This window comes from Chanos chanos, chromosome 15 (genome assembly GCF_902362185.1).
Source record: "Chanos chanos chromosome 15, fChaCha1.1, whole genome shotgun sequence".
Lineage (NCBI taxonomy): Eukaryota > Metazoa > Chordata > Actinopteri > Gonorynchiformes > Chanidae > Chanos > Chanos chanos.
The window spans coordinates 5863370-5888800 of record NC_044509.1 but is presented as its reverse complement, the minus strand read 5'-3'; the positions used below and the strand labels follow the sequence as shown (position 1 = coordinate 5888800).

At 41.0% G+C, this 25431-nt stretch overlaps 2 protein-coding genes across 4 annotated transcripts; both read left to right on the top strand.

Annotated features, from left to right (window-relative positions):
• The first annotated feature begins 405 nt into the window (after window positions 1-405).
• On the top strand, window positions 406-9120 carry hnrnpul1l (heterogeneous nuclear ribonucleoprotein U-like 1 like). 3 transcript variants are annotated; one of them, XM_030792477.1, is made up of 16 exons: window positions 406-461; window positions 907-1164; window positions 1456-1935; window positions 2057-2267; window positions 2359-2432; window positions 2796-2935; window positions 3132-3231; window positions 3503-3615; window positions 3720-3986; window positions 4166-4288; window positions 4564-4692; window positions 6352-6520; window positions 7500-7766; window positions 7916-8094; window positions 8392-8571; window positions 8779-9120. In XM_030792477.1, exons 2-16 carry the CDS (start codon window positions 951-953, stop codon window positions 8914-8916), a joined length of 2784 nt encoding a protein of 927 aa, XP_030648337.1. In that variant the 5' UTR covers window positions 406-461; window positions 907-950; the 3' UTR covers window positions 8917-9120. The 3 variants fall into 3 exon arrangements, with proteins under 3 accessions (XP_030648337.1, XP_030648335.1, XP_030648336.1); XM_030792475.1 differs by having other exon boundaries at window positions 8776-9120; XM_030792476.1 differs by having other exon boundaries at window positions 412-461; window positions 911-1164; window positions 8776-9120.
• A 2781-nt stretch (window positions 9121-11901) lies between these two features.
• LOC115828866 (interferon-induced protein with tetratricopeptide repeats 5) lies at window positions 11902-19183 on the top strand. Its single transcript, XM_030792963.1, has 3 exons — window positions 11902-11906; window positions 16992-18403; window positions 18570-19183. The coding sequence occupies exons 1-3, from the start codon at window positions 11902-11904 to the stop codon at window positions 19181-19183; spliced, it is 2031 nt and encodes a 676-aa protein (XP_030648823.1).
• Window positions 19184-25431: the final 6248 nt, after the last annotated feature.

Genomic DNA, 25431 nt, shown 5'->3' with positions numbered 1-25431 from the left:
CTCTTGGAGGATAACTAGATTGTATTATCTATGGAGTTCATTAATGGGATTAGTAAGGTTCACACTGAGAACTGTCTTTTGTGAGCTGTCTATTGTCTTATTACTTATTGTAAGTATGAACATTGTAAGTTTGATTATTCTGACTGAAGACAGTTTGTGCACAGTTAAGTCTGCAGGTCATGGGGGAGTTTGACATTATATCCTAAAATCAAGCGTCCTTCTCAGAGATGATCTCGAATTAAAATACAGCAAAAGTGTCAGGGAAACGTGCAAATCAACATTATTGGTTACACTAACGTATATTTCTGAAGGACGTCGTACTTAGCCAATTGCAGGCTTAAAAAGGGCGGGTCAACAAGATTTCGTACAGGAAGTAGTTTCGTTTTACTGTAATCGTCCATTTTGTGGGGTAGACGGGGAAGGAGTCCAGAGATTTGTTGCCAGAGAGAAACTCACAAAAGGTTGGATTTTGGATTCTTTGGAATCTTGCTGTTTGCTTTGCATAATATCCGGCACAATAATCGTTCTAGCAGTTGTTATTCTGATGCAAAACCCAAATGCATGCAGTAAACTGACGAGTTAGCTAGCTTTATAGGTTACAGAAAGAGGCTAGCTTGATATCAGAAAGCTAACGCTGCACAATGTTAACTTATTTCGTGGAAGTTACTAATTTTTACTTTTGCAAATACGTTTTCTTGATTTTTTAAAAATTGGATAGTTATGTTCTAGTCAATTGCACTTTATGTAACAGCGCTATTTGAAAAAGTTTCCGTGCCACTTAGCAAGCTAACGTTTTGTATCTTAGCTAAAACGCAGGGTAACGTCCGTACTGTACTGTCCAATCAATGGCTTGGCGGCAACTGATAGCTATGCTATAACCCAGGTCTGTTTATGTTCTTGTTTTAGACAGATTGCACCGTGAATCAACAAAAAACACATTTACATGAAATATGAGCGGGATTAATGTTAAGAAGCTCAAAGTAAATGAGCTGAAAGAGGAGCTCCAGCGCCGGGGCCTTGACACCCGCGGGCTGAAGGCGGATCTAGTGGACCGGTTGCAGGCTGCACTTGAGGCCGAGGCTGCAGGAGACGGGCCGCCGGGAGATCAAGGAGGAGAGTACGGGGTTGGCGGGGAAGCTGGGGAACCTGACTATCCAGAAGAAGGTATGGTCTTGTTTATTTGGTCACATGTTACCAGTCATTTATAGCGTATTGTGAATTTTCGCGGCCTTCCAGATGGCGTCGTTGTTCAAACAGATTTACTCTTGAGGGATTAAATGAGATTATGTACTAGGAGTGGTTGACAACGTGACCATTTTAACCGCTCTCGTTTTATGCATTACAAACGGAAGCAATCTGTGATCCAACAAAGAGTTATCCTTTGAAAATAAGTGGATAGAAAGTGGTATTTTTGGTAACATTGTTTTAAGTAAACTGATCTCCCTCTGGTTGTAGAGTATGAAGGTGAGGAACAAGATAATGGTGGCGGCCAGCAACAGTTTGACGAAGGAAACGGGGCGGAGGAAGATGACGCGCAAAGCAACGAAAGCAACGACGAAGAGTACAACACTAACCAGGAGAACAGCGGACTCGGGCCCCCAGACGCGGGCTACGGGATCGGGGACTTCACCTCCGATGTTATGGCGCAGCAGATGGCCGCCCAGTACCCCTCGGGAGAGGAATTCGAGCAGCCGGCGAGGCACGATTACGAGGAGCCTCAGGTCAAGCAGCAGTATGAGGAACAGGAGGACAGCCAGGGCTACGAGGAGCCGCCCGCGGAGCAGAGCTACGAACAGCCCCCAGCCCAGGAGGCGTATCAGGATCAGGCGGTGAAACAAGAGTACGAGGAGCCTGCCGCGGCTCAGGAGCAGTACGAAGAGCCAGAAGCCAAACCCGAGGAGTCAGAGTCGGAGTCAAAGCCCCTGAGCGAGGAAGGTGAGTCCTACCGCAGATCTCCGAAACCACAGATGCCTTTTTATGTTTGTTTGGTTGTTTGTTTACAGCAAGAGCCTGATAACGAGCGGCTATTGTCCTGTTTTTTGGGGGTTTTTTTTAGCTGAAGTGAAAGAAGAGGAAAAGAAGAGTGAGGACGTGTCCCAGCAGCAGCAGCAGGAGGAGGCGGAACAAGTAGGTCAGTGGGGGGCCATGGACGCGGAACAGGGGGGTCAGATGAAACCCGAGGACGATCGCTACATGTCCTACAGCCGCAAGAGGTCCTACGAGGAAGGCCACGGATACAGCTATTACGAGCACCGCGAAGACAGGAGGTGAGTCGCGCGTTTTCTTTCTGCGCTTGTGCGTGCTGTTGTTCACGTTAAGCTGTGCACTTCACGGTCTTCCCTTTTTTGGGTTTGACAGGGGGCGGTCTCCACAGCCTCCAGCTGAAGAAGAGGAGGAAGAGTTTGATGACACTCTTGTGGCAATTGACACATGTGAGTAAATTCTTTTTCTTTTTTAGCTGGTAGTTAAGAAGTAACTAGGTTATTGTCTACGAAACGTGTATCTCGTTGTTCTGCTCGTACATTGATGAAATGAGTGAATGAATCATAACTGTGTTTATGTCAATTGACTTTGACCATTTCAGTGCTGTACGCAACCACGCACAAACCATTTGAGAGTATTACATCAGTGTGGGTTGTAATGCAGGGCGTACTGATGTGGTTTTCAAAGTAGGGCTTTTTAGCAGGTCAGAGAGAATGTGGAACATACTGTACTTACTGTTTTGGTCTCGCCCGCTAACTGCTCTAAACCACAATGCCAGATTCAGCTTGGTCTCCCTGTCTGTATTTCCACAGATAACTGTGACCTGCACTTCAAAGTGTCCCGCGATCGGTACAGCGGCTACCCTCTGACCATTGAAGGGTTCGCTTACCTGTGGGCAGGTGCGCGGGCCTCGTATGGTGCCAGCAAAGGACGCATCTGTTATGAAATGAAGGTAACCGACTTAAGCCTTTTTAGAATTTAAAACAACATTTTAAAATTGTCTGTGCTGCTGAGGAATCAGTGGCATTCTTGCAAGCTTTCATGCTGATCTGTAAGACGTTTTTGACTTCGTGACCTGCATTTACAGCACTTTTTTTTTTTTAAAAAAAAAAAAATTAAATTGTGTTTGCATGTCCTTCCTGGTTTAGATCACTGAAGAGATCTCAGTGAAACACTTGCCTACCAGCGAACCGGATCCACACGTGGTAAGAATAGGCTGGTCCTTGGACTCCTGTACCACACAGCTGGGTAAGTACATGTACTTTACTGAAGCACAAAGAGCGTGACGCACATATACGGTTGGACAGTTATTTGATTAGTGCATGTCAGGTTAAGTAGCTACAATAGCTTAGAGATGTGACTGATGGACTTACCTTACGTGTGTCCTAAAGCCAAGACTTAAATGCAGAGTCTTTGATATTTCTCACAGCGCAAACTCCATAAAGTTTTCCAACAACGCATGACTCTTCTAGTGATGTGTGCGTAGATAAATGTTCGCTCCATAATCCGTCTTTTCCAGGTGAGGAACCCTTCTCCTATGGATATGGTGGCACTGGGAAGAAATCTTCCGACTGCAAATTTGAGGATTACGGGGAGAGGTTTGGTGAAAACGATGTCCTGGGGTGTTACATTGTGAGCATTGTTGGCATCTCCTAACTCGTTTAACCGACTCTTTGTTTAAAAAAAAAAAGAAACACAGAGATATAACTCGCGCTGTGGTTATAACATCGTAACAGGACTTTGAGAGCGGAGAGGAGGTGGAGATGGCTTTCTCCAAAAACGGGAAGTGGCTCGACGTGTGTTTCCGCGTCTCCCGTGAAGAACTGGACGGACGACCGCTCTTCCCACACGTGCTGGTGAAGAACTGCGCCGTGGAGTTCAACTTTGGCCAGAAAGAGGAGCCGTTCTTCCCCCAGCCGGAGGGCTATACCTTCATCCAGCAGGTTCCTCTGGAGGACAGGGCAAGGGGCACGGTTGGACCGTCTTCCAAAGCCGAGTGTGAGGTAAGGCCGACGCTGTCTCCGCAAAACGTTTCGCTTTTTCGTAATCTTTAACGGTCTTGTGCTGCGTGGATGAAGAGCTAACACGCTTTTAATAGCTTGACCGGCCAATTCTGGCCAAGTTGTTTGTACCATAACGTCGTGTTTAATATGATGATTAATCGACTTTTTTGCTCTTTTAGATTCTGATGATGGTGGGTTTGCCTGGCGCTGGGAAGACCACATGGGCAGTGAAGCATGCTCAGGAAAATCCTGCCAAGAAATACAACATCCTGGGCACCAACGCCATCATGGATAAGATGAAGGTTTGAGCAGATCCTGTTGTCGGGGTTGTGCCTTCCTCCTCAACTGTCTTTCAGCTTTTAAAGTAACAGCACTTTGGTGTGAATGAGTCATTTGTTGGTAGACCTTTTTTTTTGTTTGTTTGTTTGTTTGGGGTTTTTTTAATACGCCTTTAGACTATGAAAATACACAAGTAACCTGTAAACCAACCACTGCTGTTTTACTGTGTCTTCTGCAGCCCTCAGTTGTGTTATTTAGTTAAAGAAAAAAAAAACCCCACTGTTTTCTTCTCTCACAGGTGATGGGGCTGCGTCGTCAGAGGAACTACGCCGGCCGCTGGGACATCCTGATCCAACAGGCCACGCAGTGTCTCAACAGACTCATCCAGATCGCAGCGCGCAAGAAACGAAACTACATCCTCGACCAGGTACTGCCATAGCCGCCTGCCCATCTTCAGCGCTGTTAACGCAGCTCCTCCTCCCCCCCCACCCCACCCCACCCCACCTCTCTCTCTCTCTCTCCCCCTCTCTCTCTCTCTCTCTCTCTCTTTATTGCTCTCCACATCTCCCGAAAGCTCCCCCCCTCCTCAGAAAATTCCCTAACCTCAGCTCACTACTGCTCACTGAATGGACACATCCATTGATGCACTTCTCTTTGCTGCTGTCTCTGTAGTCTTAGAGCGAACATTGATAAGCATTTGTTCTCGTTGGAGAGTTTTTTGTCACACTTTTGTTTGTCCTTGAACCTGTTGCTGAATTTTATTCGTTTCTGTTTTGTCCCAGTGAAATTAGGCAGAGTATATACAATACAGTAGGAAAGGAGGAAAAAAAAATGTTTCTTACTCTCAATACTTTTTGGTTTCCCTCTTTTGTATGTCTTGTTGTAAAAGAGATCTTTGCACACTGTACAAATAGTCCTTGTCATTAGTAAGATGTTGAAAAACAAGTAATCACTGCCTGGTGAGTAAGAAAAACACCTTCTGTTGCTATGGTAACCGTAAAAGACAAAAACATCGCCTTTGATGTTTTGAAATAGCTATACATACCTGTAGCATATGGAACTGTTGAATGTTGTGTTAAAATGAATGAAACATGAAGGTAAGTAAGAAACTAACCAGGCTTGAAGTTTTCAGCTCATCACGGCCAAGTTTCATTAAGGTAAGTAGGGTCATCGGGACGTGTCCACGGTAACCCATAGGAGACTGTAAGTACTGGCAGGTAGGTAATATGTGTTTGTCTGTGTGGTGGGCATAGCTGGGCGTATGAAGAGCGGGTAAGTACTGGTAAGTATGGGGGGGACCCCTTAGACGTGCAGAGAAGACCTGATGCATGTTGACTGAAACAGGATTAGCTGTTATTCTGCTTGCTTTTGAACAGCCAAGTTAGTCCTTTTTCCCGCTGTTCCAGATTATCATGAGCCCTTTGAATGAGGCCGTCTTTGGATTTGCAGGCGTGTTTTGCGTTGTTATTTGGGGTAAGACATGCGTGGCGGTGTTGATGTAAAGGTGGTTGTGAGATTCGGCATGTTTCTTTAGCAGGCGTGGCACTCTGCGGAAAGAGCCGGATTATTATCCGTGGGTGTTCTAACATGGAGACGTTTTTTCATACGGTTTATGTTTGCAGCAGGAAAGGATTCTCTGTTAACGTAACGTTTTGTTTACTATTTTTCCTTTATCCTTGTTTTAATATGATTTGATTTGTTTATAATGTTTTGTTTGTGAAGCAGTACGTTTTGGAAAGATGCTTTGTAAGTCGAACCCTTCATTTCGACACGGTTTAGCGCAAGCAGCATGGTTTAAAAAAAAAAAAAAAAAAAATGGGGTCCCCTTCATGACTATTTCAAAACTGTCTTTTTTTTTTTTTTTTTTTTTTGGTCGTTGTTCCTGATTTCAAAGGTAAGTCTGGGGTTGTGAGAGACAACCATTAGTAAAGTAAAAAAAAAAGAAGAAGAAGAAGAATAGACATAAAAAAAACCTCTCTCACTTTCATCATTGCAGGAATCCAAACCCCCTCCTACGGAGCGCAAAGCCGTAACAAAAGCAAACAATAATGAACAGCTTCTACCTCTTTTTTGTCACCATTGCTAGACAAATGTATATGGATCAGCCCAGAGACGAAAAATGCGTCCTTTTGAAGGTTTTCAACGCAAGGCTATTGTAATTTGTCCCACGGACGAGGATTTAAAAGAACGAACGTTAAAGCGAACTGATGAGGAAGGGAAGGATGTTCCCGATCATGCTGTTTTAGAAATGAAAGGTAGGAATTCCATGGTTAACCCAAAAAAAAAAAACCAACAAAAAAAAAAAACAACCTACAAAAAAAATTTAAACAACACCAGATCTGCTTTTTTTTTTTTTCCTATGTATTTTTTTTTTTTTTTACTTTGGTTTTGTTTTTGTTTTGTTTTTGTTTTTTAATTATTTGTTTGTTTTGTGTTATCAAACTTGGAAGACTCCACCCCGTTCCCCCCTTCTCCAAACCCCGTCCCTCTCTTCTGTTCAATCTTTTTTTTTTTGCCAGATGAAAGATGTCACTTCCCCCCCCCCCCCCCCCTCCTCACTCTCGTCTTTTTCTCCTCTCTTTTTACGTCATTTCCTGCAATACCTCTCATCACTGCATACTCTGTGATACACCCCCTCCCCCCTCCAAATAAAATCCCAAATGACTACAGATATAGTTTAAGCTTAATAGTTCTTGTTGAATATTCCCTCATTGTCATGTACAATAATCAGATTTCTAGGCTTCCTTACTGAGCAATAGAAAGACTAGAACAGACACCAAGGTGTCAATTTTCAGTCTGTTCATATACACATCATAAATGACTCTGCAGTGACAAATCATCCCCCTCTCCCCTCAAGACTTTCCTAACTCTCTTTGTCTGGCAACTGTCGTTCTTGTTGTTGTTGTTTTTGTTTTCATCTCCTTTACCTCTCCTTCATCGTCTCTGATGTCAAGGCAAGTTTTGCCTTATTTTCATAAGGCAACATTTGTCCTAGAACACATTGACTATCCCCATTTATTTTCCTTTTCACTTTCTCTCTCTCTCTCTCTTATTCTCTATCTCTCTCTCTCTCTTACTCTCCCTCCCTCTCTCTCTTTCTCTGTTTCTTTCCATCTTCCTTTATCCCTATAGTTAGTATTCTGTAGTGTTTTATTGGGTGGTAACAGTTGATTCTCTTTGTCTTTCGACGGCGCGGCTACACTCTCCCTCACTGCGTCCCTCTGCTCCCCGTAGCCAACTTCGTGCTGCCGGAGTCCGGAGACTTCCTGGACGACGTGATCTTCGTCGAGCTCCAGCGGGAGGAGGCCGACACGCTCGTCAAACAGTACAACGAGGAAGGCCGCAAGGCCGGCCCACCCCCCGACAAACGCTTCAACAACCGCCCGGGCGGCTTCCGCGGCCGCGGGGGGTTCCAACGCTACGACAACCGCGGCGGCCCACAGGGCGGCAGGGGCGGCTATCAGAGTCGGGGAGGCCCTGGAGGTGGAGGCTTCCGCGGGGGTAAGGGGATGAGGGGATTTGTTTGTATATTTATTATCTATTTATCTATCCCTCGCTGAAGTCTTTCAGCTCCCTCTTGGAGTCAGTGATATTTCTGTGCTGCATAATTCCGTATTTCCACGTTTTCTTACCCCCCCCCCCCCCCCCAGGGTATAACCGTGGAGGTTACAATCAGAATCGCTGGGGGAGTAACTATAGAGATGGAGGCGTAGGAGCTAGGGGTGGGTACAATCGTAGCCAGCCGTCCGGGGGAGGCTACAACCACAACCACCAGGGCTCATACAACAAGAGTGGTACTGGAACCAGCAGCGGCTACAGCCAGTCCCAGGTCAGTGCCATATAGACAGAGCCTTTACGGAACAGTGAGTGTAGTCTTGTGACACCTTCCCCCTCAGTCTCTCTGAGTTATTGATGCTGTCTGACCCAGATGTTCTTCTGTAAATGGTTTTGGATTTGACAATGTTCATTTTTTCATAAAAGTCTATCCAACGTCTGTCATACAGAAACATCAAAGAAAACACAAACATGAACCAGGTTTTCATAAGCCTTTAACTTAAAATCTCACTTTGCAGCTTCATTGATGCACCCTGATAACGTTGTTTTTATTTTTTTGGTTTTTTTGTAGCCGCAGAGTTACAATCAAGGCTATAACCAAGGCTACAACCAGGGGAACTACAACCAAGGTTACAATTATGGCAGCTACGGTCAGTACCCAGGATACAACCAAGGCTACAGCCAAACTCCAGCTACCACAGGGCAAACTTACAACCAGCAACAACAGAACTATAACCAACAGTACCAGCAGGTGAGCATCATGCCCCATAGTGCTAGAGCAGAACGATGATGAAGCAGCAGACCTACGTCTTATGAGAGAACTTCAGTTCAATTACTGGACCGCTAGGGTCATACCAATATCCCCTCACCCAACCAGATCTTTATCACTTTTAATTGATACCAGAAAAGTCTTAACTGGTTGGAAAAGTCTAACTGGTTTGATTTCCTGTCTCAGCAGTACGCTCAGCAATGGCAGCAGTACTACCAGAACCAGAGCCAGTGGAACCAGTACTACAACCAGTATGGAAACTACGGCAACTACTCCAACCAGCAGGGCACTCAAGGCACGCAGGGCTCCCAGGGAACGCAGCAGTAGCCGTGCGGCAACGCAGCCTCCGTTTTTTTTTTTTGTTTGTTTGTTTTGTTTTCGTTCCTTTTCTTCCACACGGCAGATACAGTTTATTCCTTCAGCGGCATTCCGCTTTTTTTTAGTCGTTTTGTTTCAGTCTTTTGCTCTCCCCCAGTTTATCCTCCTTTACACCGCTCCCTTTAATGAAAGAATAAAGAGGGTTGTTTAGTCGTTAACCCCTCCCCCCCCCGCCCCCTTTGTGCCTTAAAGGTAATTTTTTTGGTTTTTTTTTTTTTTTTTTTTTTTAGCTCCCAGCAGCTTGTTGTTGAGTTCTGGGCCCTGCAGGCCCTGTTTTTGTAGATGAGTTAATGATGAGTAAATCAGCTTGATTTGTCCACTCATCCTGCTTGCCTGTTTATAGAGGAGAATCCAGAGCATATGAGGCAAAGCAGCAGTGATGTACGGTATAGCTTCATTAAAAAAAAAAAAAAAGAGAAAAGGAAAAAAAAAAAGAGTGCACAGACTAATACGTTGTGCATCTGAATGTTTAGTTGTAAAGCTAGTTCAGTTTCACAGGGATTTTGGACACATACATTGACATCTGGTATTGCAAGACTGATGGGTTTTTTTTTGTTGTTGTTGTTATGTTTTTGTGTGTATAAACAGTCGTTTGAGTATTTTATCCTCCTGTTTTTATTTTATTTTTTTTTTTAAAGAAGAAAAAAAAAACTTTTTTGATCAAAGAACCACAATTTTAAAATGGCTGGCTTGGCGTATTTTTCTGTATGATTTTAGGGCAAATATTTTTCCTTTTTGGTTTCAAAATAATATAATACATTAATAGTATATATAACTTTGAGCAGATTAATTGAAATAGGAATTGTAATAGTCTCCTTTTCATAACACGTTTCATCTGATTGTTAATCCTGTGGAAATAATCATCATTTCCTTTTTATACGCTCTCTAAAAGTTGTCCCCTAACTGTCAAATGCACATAAACCCCTTGTACCTTTTAAAGATGTTTTTTTTTTCTCCTGTTTCAGTGATCATAAATAGTTCAGTTTGTGGTTGTAAAAGTTTTTATACCCTGTACCATGTCTGTAAAACAGTATCTGCATGTGGTTTTGTGTCTGATCAAAACTCACTGTTTTTTGTATTTGAGAATATAATCTGAAGAATTAATTATCGTGTGTGTGTGTGTGTGTTTCATGAACTTTTGTGCTTTAGACATTCTTAACTGTTTGCATATATTTGGAGCTGCTTCTTCTGAAAAATTGACCTCTAGACATCATCCAGTGTTTTGGCCTTAGAGTGTATCAGCCGTGGTGGAGAATGTTTCCTGGGGAGCAAGCCTGTCTCATACATCGTTTACCATGGTGTTGGTGTTTCCCCAGTCCTGCTCCTGGAGTTTCTCCCTGCATCAACTGATAAAGTATTTGGTATTTAGGTAATAAGTGGAATCAGGTTTCAGAGCATGTTGTTGTTGAGCTGTGGTCCTCAAAGGGTCTATGTCTGGAAACAAGCTAAACTTAGCGTTTCATGGAGTTGGCTGGTGTCACTAAAGCGAACATATCTTATAGACTGAAATCTTATCATAATAGAGTTTAACAAGAGAAGTAAACTTATCATTTCCCCAGCTCCACAAATAAAGAGTAAACAAAGAGTCTGGTAATAAGGTGTCCTAATATATATAGAGCATAGAGAAATATTAAGATTAAAGTCTCCATGGACAGGCTTCATGTATCCAAAGTGTTTTAACAAAGCTAAATTCACTGATAATGACATTCATTGCCTTTAATATCCATTGGACATTACTTCAAAAGACGAATCTGGAGGAGTCGGCAATTACCACATGATTTTTGCTCAGGGGTGTTCCAGAAAAGGGGGTTTAGTGAAAACACAGAGCAAGAAGTTGTAAAACTCCTAACAGACGAGTCCTACAGCTTTGTTTTGCTAGGAGAATAAAACTATAGGGCTCTTCTGTTGGGAGGTTTACTACTTACTCTGAGTTAACTAACTCTTGCGTTTTCACTAAACTTGCTTTCTGGAATAACCCCTGCTCTGATTTAGCTACGCGCAGCTGAACCAAAAAATTAAGAGTGCACACAGTGCCCACCTGACCAAGGTCGACGAGGTGTCCCGCTACCCATCATAGCTTCTTTCTTTACTGCTCCTGATTTTGGATGGGCAGTTTGATCCACATAATGGCCCGATGGTGCTGTTTCCATCACATAGTGGTGTAATGGTTAGCGCCTCAGGAGTAATTTGAATTTACTGCAGTTTTACCTTCTTATACATTTTGGGCATGAGTATTTGCTCTTGCTTTGATGTGTCCCCTCCTATCTAATTATGTTGTAACCGAGGAGGTCCTGGGAGAGATGGTGCTGTTCCGGCGGGTCAGGGAAGAGATAAATCTTGTGATTTGCGCAAAACTCCACACACTTCAGGCATCACTGCGTGACCTGAGTGAACGTCTCTCTCTCCCTCTCTGAATCAGATTTAAAATGCAGCCAAAATAGGACAACACGTGATTTACGAGTAACTTGAATTGGAAACAAAAGAATGACCGAACAGATAACATTAAATATCATACAATTTGTTTACAAATTTTAATAGTGACAAAGGAGGTGTCTTATCCAATCAAATGGGTGCCAGTCCCAGTCTGGGAGGTCTCGGATCCTATTCCGGCAGGATCCATTCCGGCACAAATTAAGCCCTGAGTATTACCCAGATTGAAAGTCATAATGCCTTACTTGTTAGCGAGGAAATATGTCCAGGTCATCTGTTTGCAGAGGTGTACCAGTGTGTTGTTCACTGTAGTGTCGTTCAGTATTCATTGCAACTGGAAAATGAAATACGAGGATGTGCCAGAATGTACCTGGTGCTCATGTCTATTGGCTCACTAAATTACCTGTTATTTATGGATAGGTGGAGCTAGCTTTGTTCACACTGGAAAGTCTGAGTTGTTCTCGAGCATTTAGGTGTATGTTTTATGCAACCTTGACCGCAAAAATGAGGTAGGTTTTATGAAAATATTGGTACACAGCACTTTCATACCGAGCTGCATGTAGTGATTATCAGTTTTATGTTATAATCTTCAGATGATTTAGACACGGGCGCATTCAGCTGTACGGCTGATACTATCAGGATTGAAAGTAAAAACAAATCTTAACTGATAAAAATGAAGGTGATGAAAATGCATGTGAATTGAAAAATAGGGGGGTAAAAATATATGTGAGCTGAAAAATAGAGTGATAAATTATCAATTGATTTGATAAACTCGACTGACATTTATCGTTTACAGCAAGCAATTTGTGTTACATTTATCGTTTACAGCAAGTAATTTTTGTTTCTTCCGCTCAAAATGTCAATCACAAACCACGCCCACTGACGAACTGATCGAGTTTTTGGCTCTCAGCGTGAAGGGAGCTGAGGACGTTGTGCCTCTCCTCAGAAACTGAAATGAAGGCGGCAAAGTCAGTGGGCGTGGTTTGTGAAGGACGAGAACACCAGGATGGATCGGTCTGAAGGGCAGGAGTCAGGATCACTGGTATCTCAGAATTGGCATGTGTGGCTCAACAGAGAGACATTGTCAGATATGTTTATTACCACATAATGGTTAAGGGACAATGTACATCGTGTGCCGAGTGCAGGCGGGACTCCAGCAAGACTAGCTATTACAGCTATTATAGCTAAAAGGGAGAGCTAGGAGGCAATACGGACATGAGGGCACTCTGGGACACAAGGCGGCCACCCACTCTACCATCAACTAACCTGAGTGAACGTGTTAGAGTAGGGGGGCGACAGCATCCAAACATCCCAGTTCACCAAACACTCTATGCCCGAGAACCCTCCAGATCTGCTCCTTTACCTAGTAAAGAGCTGTTAGCAAAAGGCTTGACTAAACAGATAAGTTTTCAGCCTCGACTTAAACATTGAGACTGTGTCTGAGTCTTGAACACTAATTAGGAGGCAGTTCCATAACTGCGGGCTCTGTGAGAGAAGGCTCTGCCCCCTGCTGTAGCCTTCACAATTCAAGGTACCAACAAATGGCCTGCACCTTTTGATCTAAGTAGGCGAGGTGGATCATAAAGGACCAGGAGTTCGCTCAGGTACTGTGGTGCAAGACCATTCAGTGCTTTATAGGTTAGATTTAATTATTCATTAATCAGTCAGCAGCATTTCTCTCTCTCAGCTCTCTCTTGATGTGTGTGTGGGTGCATGCGTGCATGTAAATGCGTGTGCACAGTCAGGTTTCTGTGCATATGCTAAGATGAAACCCTGCAGACACCCCTGGATTCAGCTAGGACACTGATTTTGATGATAAGGACTATCTTAAAAGTACCACTTTTAGATTCACGAGTTAATGGACCAAAGAGACAAGAGTAAAAGTGATTTTAAGATAAAGGCTTTGTCTTACCATCATATACATTTGAAAAGCATCAAAATGAAAGCGGTTGGTAACTAATAAATTTTTCTTAAAATTTTGAACAGAAAACTGTAGAACCATTCCGTGTTCACTAAATTTCAGCATTTTTCCCCATCAATTGCTGAGGAAAAATAAACCCACAGGGGGAGAATATATTTTGTTGTGCTGTGCTAGTGCGTTAGTGTTCACACTACAGCTAAACTTGTTTGTCAATTATTTCGGCAATTAACATGCTCATGTCCACACTTGGTACAGCAGCAACGACAAAAAAAAGTCACAGTGCTTTAGTGCCATATGTTTTTATAAATGTAAAATGTGCAGTCACCTTTTTGACCAGTGTGCAGTGTACATTTTATGACATCCATGGAGTTCAGTGTCAATTCTTAAAGCTTGTCCAGAACAAAATGGCGTAAAACTGAAAGACACCAGACTTTAGAACAAGTTTTGTCTTGTTCTACAACATTCTTCGAATGAAAAGATGTCTGTCCAAACAGACACTGTTCAAACATTATTGTTCCTCTGAATAGCAACAGTGGTTTGCTCTGATAGGTCCAGTAACTGACATGCCAGTAACCCGCTGGACCTGTTCCCATATTCATGGTATTTATGCCTGATGAAAAATATATCTTGTTTAATTTGATGAGTATGGTCAAATTTGAACTTAGCTCTAGCTACCTGTAGTCTCCTCCATGCTGTGTCATCCATAAAGATTTTGTGTATTTTTTCACAGCGTTCCACCTCCTTCACCAGCTTCTGTCTACAGTCCTCCCTTGCTTTTTTGAACAATAGATGAACAATAAGACATTTGATGTCTTCTTATAGTAGCTTTAGCAGCCTCCCAAATAATAGCAGGTGAAAGTGGGGAGTCAGCAGTATTCTGTTTATAGACATCAATCCATGCACACACTTCATTCTTAAAATCCTCATTTGCAAGTAGGGAGGTGTTGAATCACCAGCTTCTTGATTTAGGGATGTCTTTACTAAGATCAAATGATAACCTTACATGAGAGTGGTCTGAGAGTAACATAGGCCCAATAGTGCACGAGTGAATGATGTTAACAAAATGTTGCGGAATAAGGAAATAATCTATACGTGAGTATGACTTATGTAAATTTGAGTAAAATGAATAATCCTTTGTGGTACCATTGACCTCTCTCCATATATCCTCCAGTCAAGTCTCCCGCCCCAAAGTATTCACTATTTCAGCAGCCTTTGAGTTGGAGGCCTGGGTCTGTAGTTAAAGTCACCAGCTTAGAATCCAAGACCTATGCAATGCTCATTAAGTACACTACCAGGCAAATAAAAAAGTCACACACTTTAATATTCTGTTAGACTGCCTTTAGCTTTGATTACGGTGTGCATTCACCGTGGCATTGTTTCGACCACCTTATGTAACGTCACAACATTTATTTCTGTCCAGAGTTGCATTAATTTTTGGCCGAGATCTTGTATTGACAACGGGAGAGTCGAACTACTCCGTAAAGTCTTTTCTAGCACATCCCAAAGACTTTCAGTGGGGTTAAGGTCAGGACTCTGTGGTGGCCAATTCATGTGTGAAAATGATTCCTCATGCTCTCTGAACCACTTTTTCTCAATTTGAGCCCAATGAATCTTGGCATTGTCATCCTGGAATATGCCCGTGCCATCAGGAAAGCAAAAATCCATTGATGGGATAATGTGGTTATTCAGTACATTCAGGTACTCTGCTGACTTCATTTTATTGCCACATAACGTTGCTGAGCCTAGACCTAACCAACTGAAACAACCCCAGATCATAACACTGCTTCCAGAGGCTCCAAATCTAAACTTTTTTTAGCCAGGCAGTGTATCAATATCATATTAGACATGAAGATAGCGTTGTCTGTATTGGAGGCATATATATTCAAAATAGTCAATGGCTGCCCATACAAAGTTCCAGTGACTTCAGTGAACTGTCCCTCGGGATCGGATAGACTTTTCTCAGGCATAAATGGAACCTGTCTGTGAATTAAGATTGCAGTACCCTGCCTACTGGTATTAGTGCTATAAGAGAAAAAATACACCTGCACCACTCAGTGTCTGCGTAATTTAACGTGTTTTGTGTTGTTTAAGTGCTTCTCCTGTAACATAGCAATTTCTATTCTCTTTTTCAACGCCTTTAAAATCATTTTTTCTCTTTATCGGATGTACGAGCCCATTTACATTCCATGAAAACACATTTAATTGAGTGCTGCTAACCATAACTTACTGCTGAAATATTAGAAAATGAAACATCCCCAATAGAGACAAACATGAATGCTGCTAATAAGAAAAATTAAAAAAAAGACATAACATTCCAAAGAGAATTTTAGAACCTCAACATCCCAGCCAGATTCCCAGATAATCTGACAATCCCATGTAGGGCCATAAAAAAAGACCCTGAGTTAGACCCTGAGGTTCCGTTGCGATGCTTGGAGTATCATTTCTTTGTCGGGATATTTCAGAAAGCGCAGAGCAATTGGCCACAGATGTTTGTCTTTGACCGACGGTGACCATAAAGCTCTGTGGGCTCTCTTCAGCTCAATGGTTCGGTCAGTTGGTATGTTTAGCCACTCTGGCAGGTTGTTCTGTGTGAATCTTAGAAGTGGTCGGGACCCCTCTGATTTTTCTGGCAGGTTCAGCAGAGCAAGGTTTTTCCTTTGATCCCTGTTTTCATGATCATCAGTCTTAGTTTCCAGGAGAGCAATTTTATTAATTAGCCTCAGAAAGAGCTGCTTGATTTGTGAGAGTGAGTTTTCAAGATCCATTATCCTTTCCTGGGCCTCCTCCAGAAGGCTTTCATTTTCTGCGATCCTGTTCTGATAGTGGGGAGAGTGTTCTCCAAGGTAGATACTTTACTTGCTACTTCGGACTGATGCGTAACAATTCCGTCAAGCTTATTGAAAAGCTCTAGTCTAAATGATGAGACCTTAGTTCACTCATTATTTTGTCCACGGATGCTGTTTGGCTAGCGGTTGCATCGCCGGCCGCGTTAGTGTTGTGAGCAGTGGAGCTAATACTCTTAGTACTTTCTGTATTTTTAACAGTGGCAGTTCCCCTTGCTTTTGTGAAAATGTCACCCTCTTTCAAAGTCTGACTACAAGACTTTGCAAAGCTGTGTAAATATGATCAGGGATAGCAACAGTGAAGGAGGTATATTCAAATTAAGGCTAAAACTGTGCAGAACGAATAAACTATGTGACTGTTTTGTTCAAGGGTCTTGCTGCTACCTTTATAAGTATTTTTATTTGTTACCATATGAAAAAAAAAAACATTAGTCATGACAAAAAGTAAATGGAAATGGTAGACCAGCAGCAGACTCTGCAAGCAAGTAGTAAGGAGGTAAGACTTCAAGTGTTTAGCAATGTCATACATAAAACACATGCAGGCTCAGGGAGACAGATCTTTTCCAAAGAGAATTAATCAGAACCCTTACGGCATAATCTTTGGCCTAGAAGCCTAAGCCTCTCTCCATTCATCATCCTGCTGTCAGGACCTGTGAACATATGCCAGCCAGCTTCACTTTCAGAGTGAACGATAGTTTAATGTTAATGTCTGGGTGTGATAAACAAGGTTTTGTTTGTATCTCTGTTCTTGCAGAGGTCCATAGTTACATTTGTCACAAGTGTAAGACTCCTTATTCCTACATTTGATGTCTGTACTTTTTTTTTTTCAGTTCAAGTCACCAAGAGGCTTTAAAGACCAGATTATTCCAACTGGAATGTCACTTTACGTGGTCTTTGAATGAGGAGAACATTGATCTCACAAACCTACTGAACAGACTTGAAGAACAGATTGAACTGGAGTTAGGGAAGGAGCGGAGGGTTGTGCGGTCTTACAACCTATTTGCGTACGTGAAGTATCTTTTCGGGGATCTAGAGGATGCCCTCATAAATCTACTTAAATCAGAGAAACTTGCAAAACTGCACTATGAGAAAAATTATGAGAAGGTACTGATCGTCAACTATGGAAACCTTGCCTGGTTACACTATCACAAGGAAAATTATACTGAGTGTGAGAAGTACTTGAGGGTCCTGGAAGCGATAGAGCAAAAGCTTTCCTTAGAGTCTCCTTCAGGTCTCCATCCTGAAGTCCTGAGGGAAAAGGGCTGGTCTTTCCTCAAGATCTCAAGCAAATTCTACAATGGTGCAAAAGAGTGCTTCAGAGAGGCCCTGGAGGTTGAGCCAGATGACAGTGATTTGAATGCGGGCTATGCCATTGCACTGTATCGCACAAACTCTGAGAAAACAAGCACCGTAAACTCACAAACAGTATCGCAACTGAGACGTGCCATACAACTGAACCCACATGATGCTGTCCTTTTAGTTTTATTAAGCATAAAACTGTCAGCCAATACAAAAGAGAAACTAACAGAATCTCACGAATCTTTGCGTTTGGTGGAGATGGCGCTGAAGATAGATCCTGACAATCCTCACGTGATACGATATGTGGCTACGTTCTGTCGTCAGCAGGGAGCGTTGGATGCAGCCATTAAACTGCTGGAGAGAACACTGTTGAGCACTCCCAATTCAGCTTTCATACACCATCAGTTAGCTCTGTGCTACAAAGGGAAAAAAAAAATCTTGGAAAATGAACGCAAACAGAGCGATGAAGACTACACTGGGGAAATCGAAGAGTGCCTCACGAGGTGCATCTTTCATTTGGAGAAGGCAGTTTCTCTAAAATCTTCATTTGTTATTGCCAAGACAGAACTAGCATTCCAATATGGTCAAGCCAGGGATATCGTAAAAGCAGAGGTGTTGTTTCAGGAGGCATTCGGATTAGCTGAGAAGCAAAATGAGCATGTGGCCAAAGTTCATCATTCCTTTGGTTTGTTCCAACAATACTTTAAAAGAGACGAGTCCTTAGCCATCAGACACTTCATGGAAGGTTTCAGACTGCAGAGAGAACCAAGTGAGGGGAAACTTTGTATTGACAGCCTGAGCAGGATTGCTCGCTCACGTGCCCATGTAAACCCTAATGATGGTAAAGCGTTTGACATAAAGGGATACCTACACGAAATTAAGGGTGAGAAGGAAAAGGCATTAGAGTGTTATGAGAAAGCCCTGAAGTATGGAGTTTATCCAGGTAAATGTAATTCTTCTCAAGTTTGTTTATGATGGTGATGATGATGATAACAATGGTGATGATGATTGCTGTTTTTTGCTAAATTGTTATTATTCATGAATTCAGAGGCTCATGCAGAACACATAAAAGTGTAATCTACATCTTTCAAATTCGTTTTCTCAAACAGAAGAACGACCACATAACACAGACACAAGGATTTGGTCAATGAGTTTAAGAGGAGCTGGTAAAATTGCAGGAAACGCCCTCCTCGGCAAGGCTGGCTTTGATGAAAGAGTAAGCTGTGGCGATGGGGGGCTAAAAATTCTCGAGGGAATTATCAGCGGGAAAGTTGTCAGAATCGTTGATATTGACCTCAGCACTGCAGAGAAAAGTCTGAAATGCGAAAAATCTGTTCTTCATCCTGGACCTCACGTGGTTTTACTGGTCTTTTCACTGCAACGTGACCAATTCACAGAGGATACCAAAAACATCTTAGAAGGTCTGGAGTTCCTTGGAGGAAGATTGTGGATGCACGCCATTGTAGTATTTACTTGTGGAGAAGCTCTTTGCGGTGCATTCATCGAGGAATTCATACTAAAAGGGGGGCCAATGCTGGAGTGGCTTCTGGAAAAATGCAACAACAGATATCACGTTCTCGACAGTAAGCCCAGTGATTCGCAGGTCAGCACGCTTGTTGAGAAGATACACGGTCTGATCTCAGAACAGGGGATACATCTTGTGATCTCAGAGATTTCAGAAAGACATTCTGAGGTGTCGTTGAGGATGTCTGGAGTAAGTTAGCTTTGCTTATAAATTATGAACTCTCTTTTTCATACATTCAAATACCACATTAATATATATGTTGTCATGTACCCTGGAATGTAAGCATTTCTAATATATACTTAAAATCACGTCACTCTCAGTTACATATATATATGCATAAATATACATATATAGTGACGTATAAAAATATTTTTCCAGTTATCACAAAATGAAGAGAACACTGTTTTCACACCGGAAACATACATCATTGAGGGCTGCACAAAATACAGGTGAGAGGTCTGCAATAGTCCCATTACAACAGTCATTTGAAAGCCCTGTTGATTAGAATTATTTGGTTAATGTTAAGTTTCTGCAATGGGTTCAACCATTAGTTCTTGTATAGGTCAAGCCAGATTTGGCCTGATGACTATGTTTGCTCCTGAGAGACCATTAGTTACCGTAATTATGTTTGTGATTTTAAAAGAGAACAGCATTTGTAAAGCCATGCTTTTCTAATGGTATTTCTGTGATTAAATATTCCTTTAGATTATGCTGAACAAATTGTATTGTAGACATAGTCACTTGAATAAATTGCAATTGGAAGTAAAACAGTTTACACCGAATAAAGTATTTGTTGACAGATTATCTAATCTGAGATAAGAATAGATTCAAAGTATTTTCAACACAAATTCTTAATAGTTTCTTTTTGTGCAATCAGCATTTTTCTTTTTTTTTTCTTCATATTGTTTCCAAAAGGTTTCTGTGCACCCAGGCTGGTTGGTTTCACTGCAGTCTTACTGGGCTAGGTTTCAAGATGAAACAGATTGGGGAGCTGGTGTATAGCTCTTCTTTTTGGAACAGCCGTTGTAAGATACCCACCAACTGTTACCCAGCAGGGCCCCTGTATGACATCAAATGTTTACAGGGGGAGCTATGTAAGCTTAAACTTCCTCACTGTGAGATCTTGCAAGGTGACTACAAGATTTTTAAAAAGAATCAACATGGCAAATAACTCTTTCATTATTGCATTGATCAGTTTTTCTGGTATAAACCAGATTTGCACTGGGTTTTAAAATAGGAGATCTGGCTAGCATTATGATTGGTTTACTTTGGGTAATTTCAAGCGGCAAAATAAACAAAAAAAATCTACTCAATAGATGTTCAAAAATATTTGCATGTTTTATGGCTTACAGATGACAACCAAGACTTCCTGTCAGTGGTCCATTACACTGGGGATGCAGTGAAGATACTGAAAGCACAGGAGGTTACAAACACACATGTGACAGTCAATGTTTCAGGGACCTCATTCTTTGCTCTAATCAAGCCAGTGATCCGGTTCGCATCCCGTGTCCGGGGACAGGTGTTGCTGTTTTATTGGCAACAACTCCAAAAGCTACATGTGTTCTTGCTGCCTATGAATGTGCCATTCAAGCAAGTAAGTTTTGCCTAAAAAATTGATTCTGCATGTTGGCACGGTTATAAGACTGATTTTTTACTTACTTAAAATGTAGTAAATATTATGGTCTTTTACATGAATTAATTACAGTAAATTTTAATTATGTAAATTTGTATATATCAGTTCTGCACATTTTGAAAAACCTTTTTTTATAAAGCACAAACACAGTAGTAAACAATTTGCATTTGTTTAGGTACAGGACTGTGAGAAAAATTTCATGTACCTTGAAACATCTTCTCACTGCGAACTAAAACATGGAGAGAAATACAAAATCAACTGTGCTTCACGGACACATAGACAAGTCCCCCTGGATGTCCAGCCAGATGTGAGTGCGAATGGCCTGTTCGATATGTATAAAACAGGACAGGTCACGAATTACAGTATAAAGTTATATCAGTTGTACAATTATATAGTGGGCTACATTTATATATATACTTAATATGCGTATACAATATATGCATATTTATACAAATAAACTCATTCGGGATGTTGCTTGCACCTTGGATTTTTTTTCTAAGGTAGAAGAGCTCTCATTTTCTCTTTATGTTTGACTAAGTTCAAATGGCTAAAACAGTCACAAACACAAAACTCTAAATTAAAACAAGAACATTGACCAAAAATGTAAATTAGATGCTGTTTTTTTTTCACTCTACTGTTGGTTTTGCTAAGCTACTTTTCTCTAAACCAAACTAGTAAAAATAGGCTGAGGTGTCTGTTGCAGTGAATCCTTAATGTCTGCTATTGTGTACTTTTGCTATTGTCTGCTATTGTGTACTTGTAAGGCTAAAGCTACTTTGTGACTATGCAAATGCTGATGAACAAAAACTGCACATTTCCCCACATAAATTCATCTTTATATTGTGCTCATAGAATGAGCTTCATCTCCCATGTAGTATACTCCTACAAATATTAATCAAAAGGTCATTGAAACACCTGCATGTGCAAATATATGTGGCATTCTCAGAATAACCATCACAGATGAATAATTTTCCTGAATAATCATCAAACATATCAGCATATATAGTTGTATATTTTGCTATTATTTTTACTGCATGGAGTCACAGTTTCACCTATAAACATGAGGCCTTTGTATCTTCAGTTGGCTTCCTTAATTCAAATATGTACAGGAAAGAAAGAATCGATCAATCAGTCAATCTTCTGAAAAGGCCTGCCAAGTCAAGGCATAATCTGATTTGAGTTTTGGGGTTTTAGAGGCCGTTTAGATCAGCGGAGCACAAAGAAACAGAATACAACATAAAGCAATTTGCTTTACGTCATTTTCTTCTTTGCTTGATGCTATTTCCCGAAATACATGAAATCTAGTCCGGCAGTCTGTTTTACAGATGTGCATCAAGTAGGAATAAAAGAAAAGCATGGATGAAAAATGACGTACAAGAACATTCTTCTGTACTCTGGAAAATGTTTTTGACAATTTTCTGTGAAATATTTTTCACTCTATCCAGTACTTTCCTTTAAATTCATTTCTCTCTATGTTTCTTATTCAGATCGAAACTTTCCTTCGGTTTCGTCGTCGAAAACAAAGAGAGAATATCTACCCCACCTTTGAAGTATTCTTACCAAAAGATGAACCAGTGACAGATGTACAGTTAAAACTGATCGAGCATTCTGCAGACAAGAACGTGTGGAACCGAAGAATACCGATCCCAGGTGAGGGCATGAATCAATCTAAGGGAGGTTTTTTCACCAAGACATTACTTTTAAATATGTTTGTTTCAGTCCTGTGCGTTTTGTTCGTCAGCCTGGTCAAAGCCTGTACACAGCAGAAGTATGCTACTCCAGCAAGCCGTATAGAGTTTGGACCCAGCTAAGAGCTTGTCAAGACAAATAATCTGTGTTTTATGTAAGTGAGTGTTTGAGGATAGTTACATGTATTCGTATTAAAAGTAGTTTTATCATTATCAACATTAAATCAGAAATCCATTTTGCATTACCACACATTTGAACTAATGTAATGTGTACACTTTGTTCATTATGCTTTGCCGTGCATCATAAGTTATTTGTGGTGAATTATTTAGGGTGTCAAATTTTCTCTTACCAATTTGGAGCATGAAAGACAATGGTGGACATCTGAGATAATGCACAATAGTGCATAATACGATTAGGGAGCAGCCAGTCTGAATCAGCTTCAAAACAGTACTAACTAGATCTACTGAAGTACAAGGCAGTGGAAATTCTTTAAAATCCTTCCACCGTTGTTGATTTTTTGTTGGTACCATGTCTTAGACCTTGGTTTGGTTTTGTACAGAGCTATGAGGGAAGCTAGCAGATGTGCACCTTCTGTACTCTTATTACTCATTGGTAGAATGCTTCCTTTCCCTGTTTACCCCGTCTTTCAGAGGTTGTTGTTTGGTGTGTTAAGGCATATGTGCTCAGGAGTGTGACGACGTGATTGTCAAACCCCTTCGTTATGTTGAGCTGAACACCCTTAGGCAGTTGCTTCTGTATAACAGGCTTTCATTGATGTCACAATAGTTGGTATCAGTAAGACAACTCATACTTTCTCAATTCAGTTAGGTCCATGTTCACATAAAAATGGGAACAAAATATTCTTAGAAAATTAGTATGGTTCTCATTGTTCACAAAGAGCAATCAATTATTATGCAGAATTTTGAAGCATATATTCTTACTCACTCATTATCTAAGCCGCTTATCCTGATTAGGGTCACGGGGGGTGCTGGAGCCTATCCCAGCGCTCATAGGGTGAAAGGTGGGGAAACACCCTGGACAGGTTGCCAGTCCATCGCAGGGCAGATACACACACACACATTCATACCTAAGGGCAATTTAGTGTCTCCAATTCACCTATTTAGTGTCTCCAATTCACCTTTGGACTGTGGGAGGAAACCGGAGCTCCCGGAGGAAACCCACGCAGACACAGGGAGAACATGCAAACTCCACACAGAAAGGTCCCTGGCCGCCCGGCCGGGCATCGAACCCAAGACCCTCTTGCTGTGAGGCGACAGCGCCACCATTCCGCCCTGAGGCATATATTGTATCATGTAATTGCACATCTATTTTCCTGATTTTTTTTTTGATAACTGTCAAACAATTAAGCACTTAGAATATGTATCACTTCTTTTTATCACCATACCATTGTGCTACATTATTTTTACATTTTGTCTAATTTTACAGCTACCAAACAAGCGACTCAATTCACAGAAGATGAACGTAAGACCATGTCTTTTACATATGTTTTTTTTAAGTGCTTATGATCAGTTTTGTTTCTGTTCACCTCTGAGAGGCAGTTTCTGACATTCAGTAAATCATGTTTACTTTTACTTTAATATGACGGTTTTATTTTTTAACACAATAAAAAAATACCAGTAACAATAATCAACAGTATTATTCAGTAACAACATAAATGGCAAAATTACTGGCACCCATTAAATTAAGTTCAGTTAAACAACTGTTTTTGAAATGGCTGTTTGAGATGAATTGACAGTATGGCACACTGAGTAGAATAATAATAAATATGAATAAAGTAGACTAAATATGAAGAGGAAGCTGAAGTCTCTAAATCCAGTTCACAGGGGCCTGCAGAACTGTGGGTCAAGGTCTTTCAGAATGTGTTTTCCAGTATTTATTGTTGAAAGAAGCTCAACTTCAAATTGCATGTGTGAAAATCTGATCTGTTTAAATATGCTGTCAGTTATAAAAATGATCATTTCACTTTACTTTTTTTGTTTAGGCATAGATTTTGTGGATAAGTGGAGGCCTCAACTGATCCAGAGAGTGACTAAAGTGAATATTATTCTGGATAACTTTGAACAACTGCACCCTGAGACTTATGCTACCATTTGTAGCAAACCCACCAATCAGGAAAAAATGAGATGTCTGTATGGCCACATGATGCACTCAAAGAGACTTAAGTTAGAATTTTTTGAAAATCTTCAAAAGATAGAATCAGAGTTAGTGGAGGATCTGCATGAGCAAACATGAGAAAACATATAGAGCTGATTGATGTGGGAGAATGTGGTAAGACAATATGAGTACTTCAGCAAAGCCATGTTTTTTCTGAAACACTGACAGATTTGACCATATTTATCATATTTTATAAGAACATGGAAACTTTTGTTAATTCTCTGAATACAGACTGAAAACTGTCTAAAGATCATAGCAATAATACAGACTCTAATTGAATGATGTAAACTCTTTGAATATTTTTTATTTGGGCTTCCCTGCGGGAGATGAAAAAGTGACACTTGCACTCTTTTTGGATCAATGAATGATAGGGTTTCAAAGAAACTAGAAGACAACCATCTGGTATGACATTTCCAAGGTAACAGGCCCTATATGATGACAGTTATTCACCGGCGTATTTTTAACTCTCACGCATGGTCCAAAGATGATGAATATAATGGTTGGGGGTTCATATACAAACCCTGGGCTAACTTTGTCTTTTCAGTATATTGTTACTAATGTTACAAGTCTTTTGTTCACACCATTAGTCATTTTATGACAAGTTTACGAATGTTGTTCAGTGAGACTTTGACATGTGAACTTTAAAACAGCAGTAAGTGGGAAAATGTCAGCTCAGAGTTAATCAAGTTTTTGGAGTGCACTTGGAAATTACTGGTGTTTGAGTATAGCAAATGGTTTTTAAAAACTGCCCATTTTTCATTTTATTATAATAAAGTTGTCATTGTGTTTTTGGGAATATTAACTTTTGGAAATTTGAGATTAACGTCTTGAAAACTAATATACATAAAGCCATCTGTTAAAAGTAACATTTTTATATTGTGATATCAAATGGTTAAAATCAGACAACTGTTGTGTTTATATATTTTACTGGATACATATTTCATATGTA

Bases quoted from the DNA above. Each gene is read 5' to 3' on its own strand.
- hnrnpul1l (XM_030792475.1), top strand. From the start codon at position 951: ATGAGCGGGATTAATGTTAAGAAGCTCAAAGTAAATGAGCTGAAAGAG. The intron at 4,289-4,563 runs GTTTGAGCAGAT...CTTCTCTCACAG, and splicing joins CCATCATGGATAAGATGAAG to GTGATGGGGCTGCGTCGTCA. The intron at 7,767-7,915 runs GTAAGGGGATGA...CCCCCCCCCCAG, and splicing joins AGGTGGAGGCTTCCGCGGGG to GGTATAACCGTGGAGGTTAC.
- LOC115828866 (XM_030792963.1), top strand. The intron at 18,404-18,569 runs GTAAATGTAATT...TTTCTCAAACAG, and splicing joins GAAGTATGGAGTTTATCCAG to AAGAACGACCACATAACACA.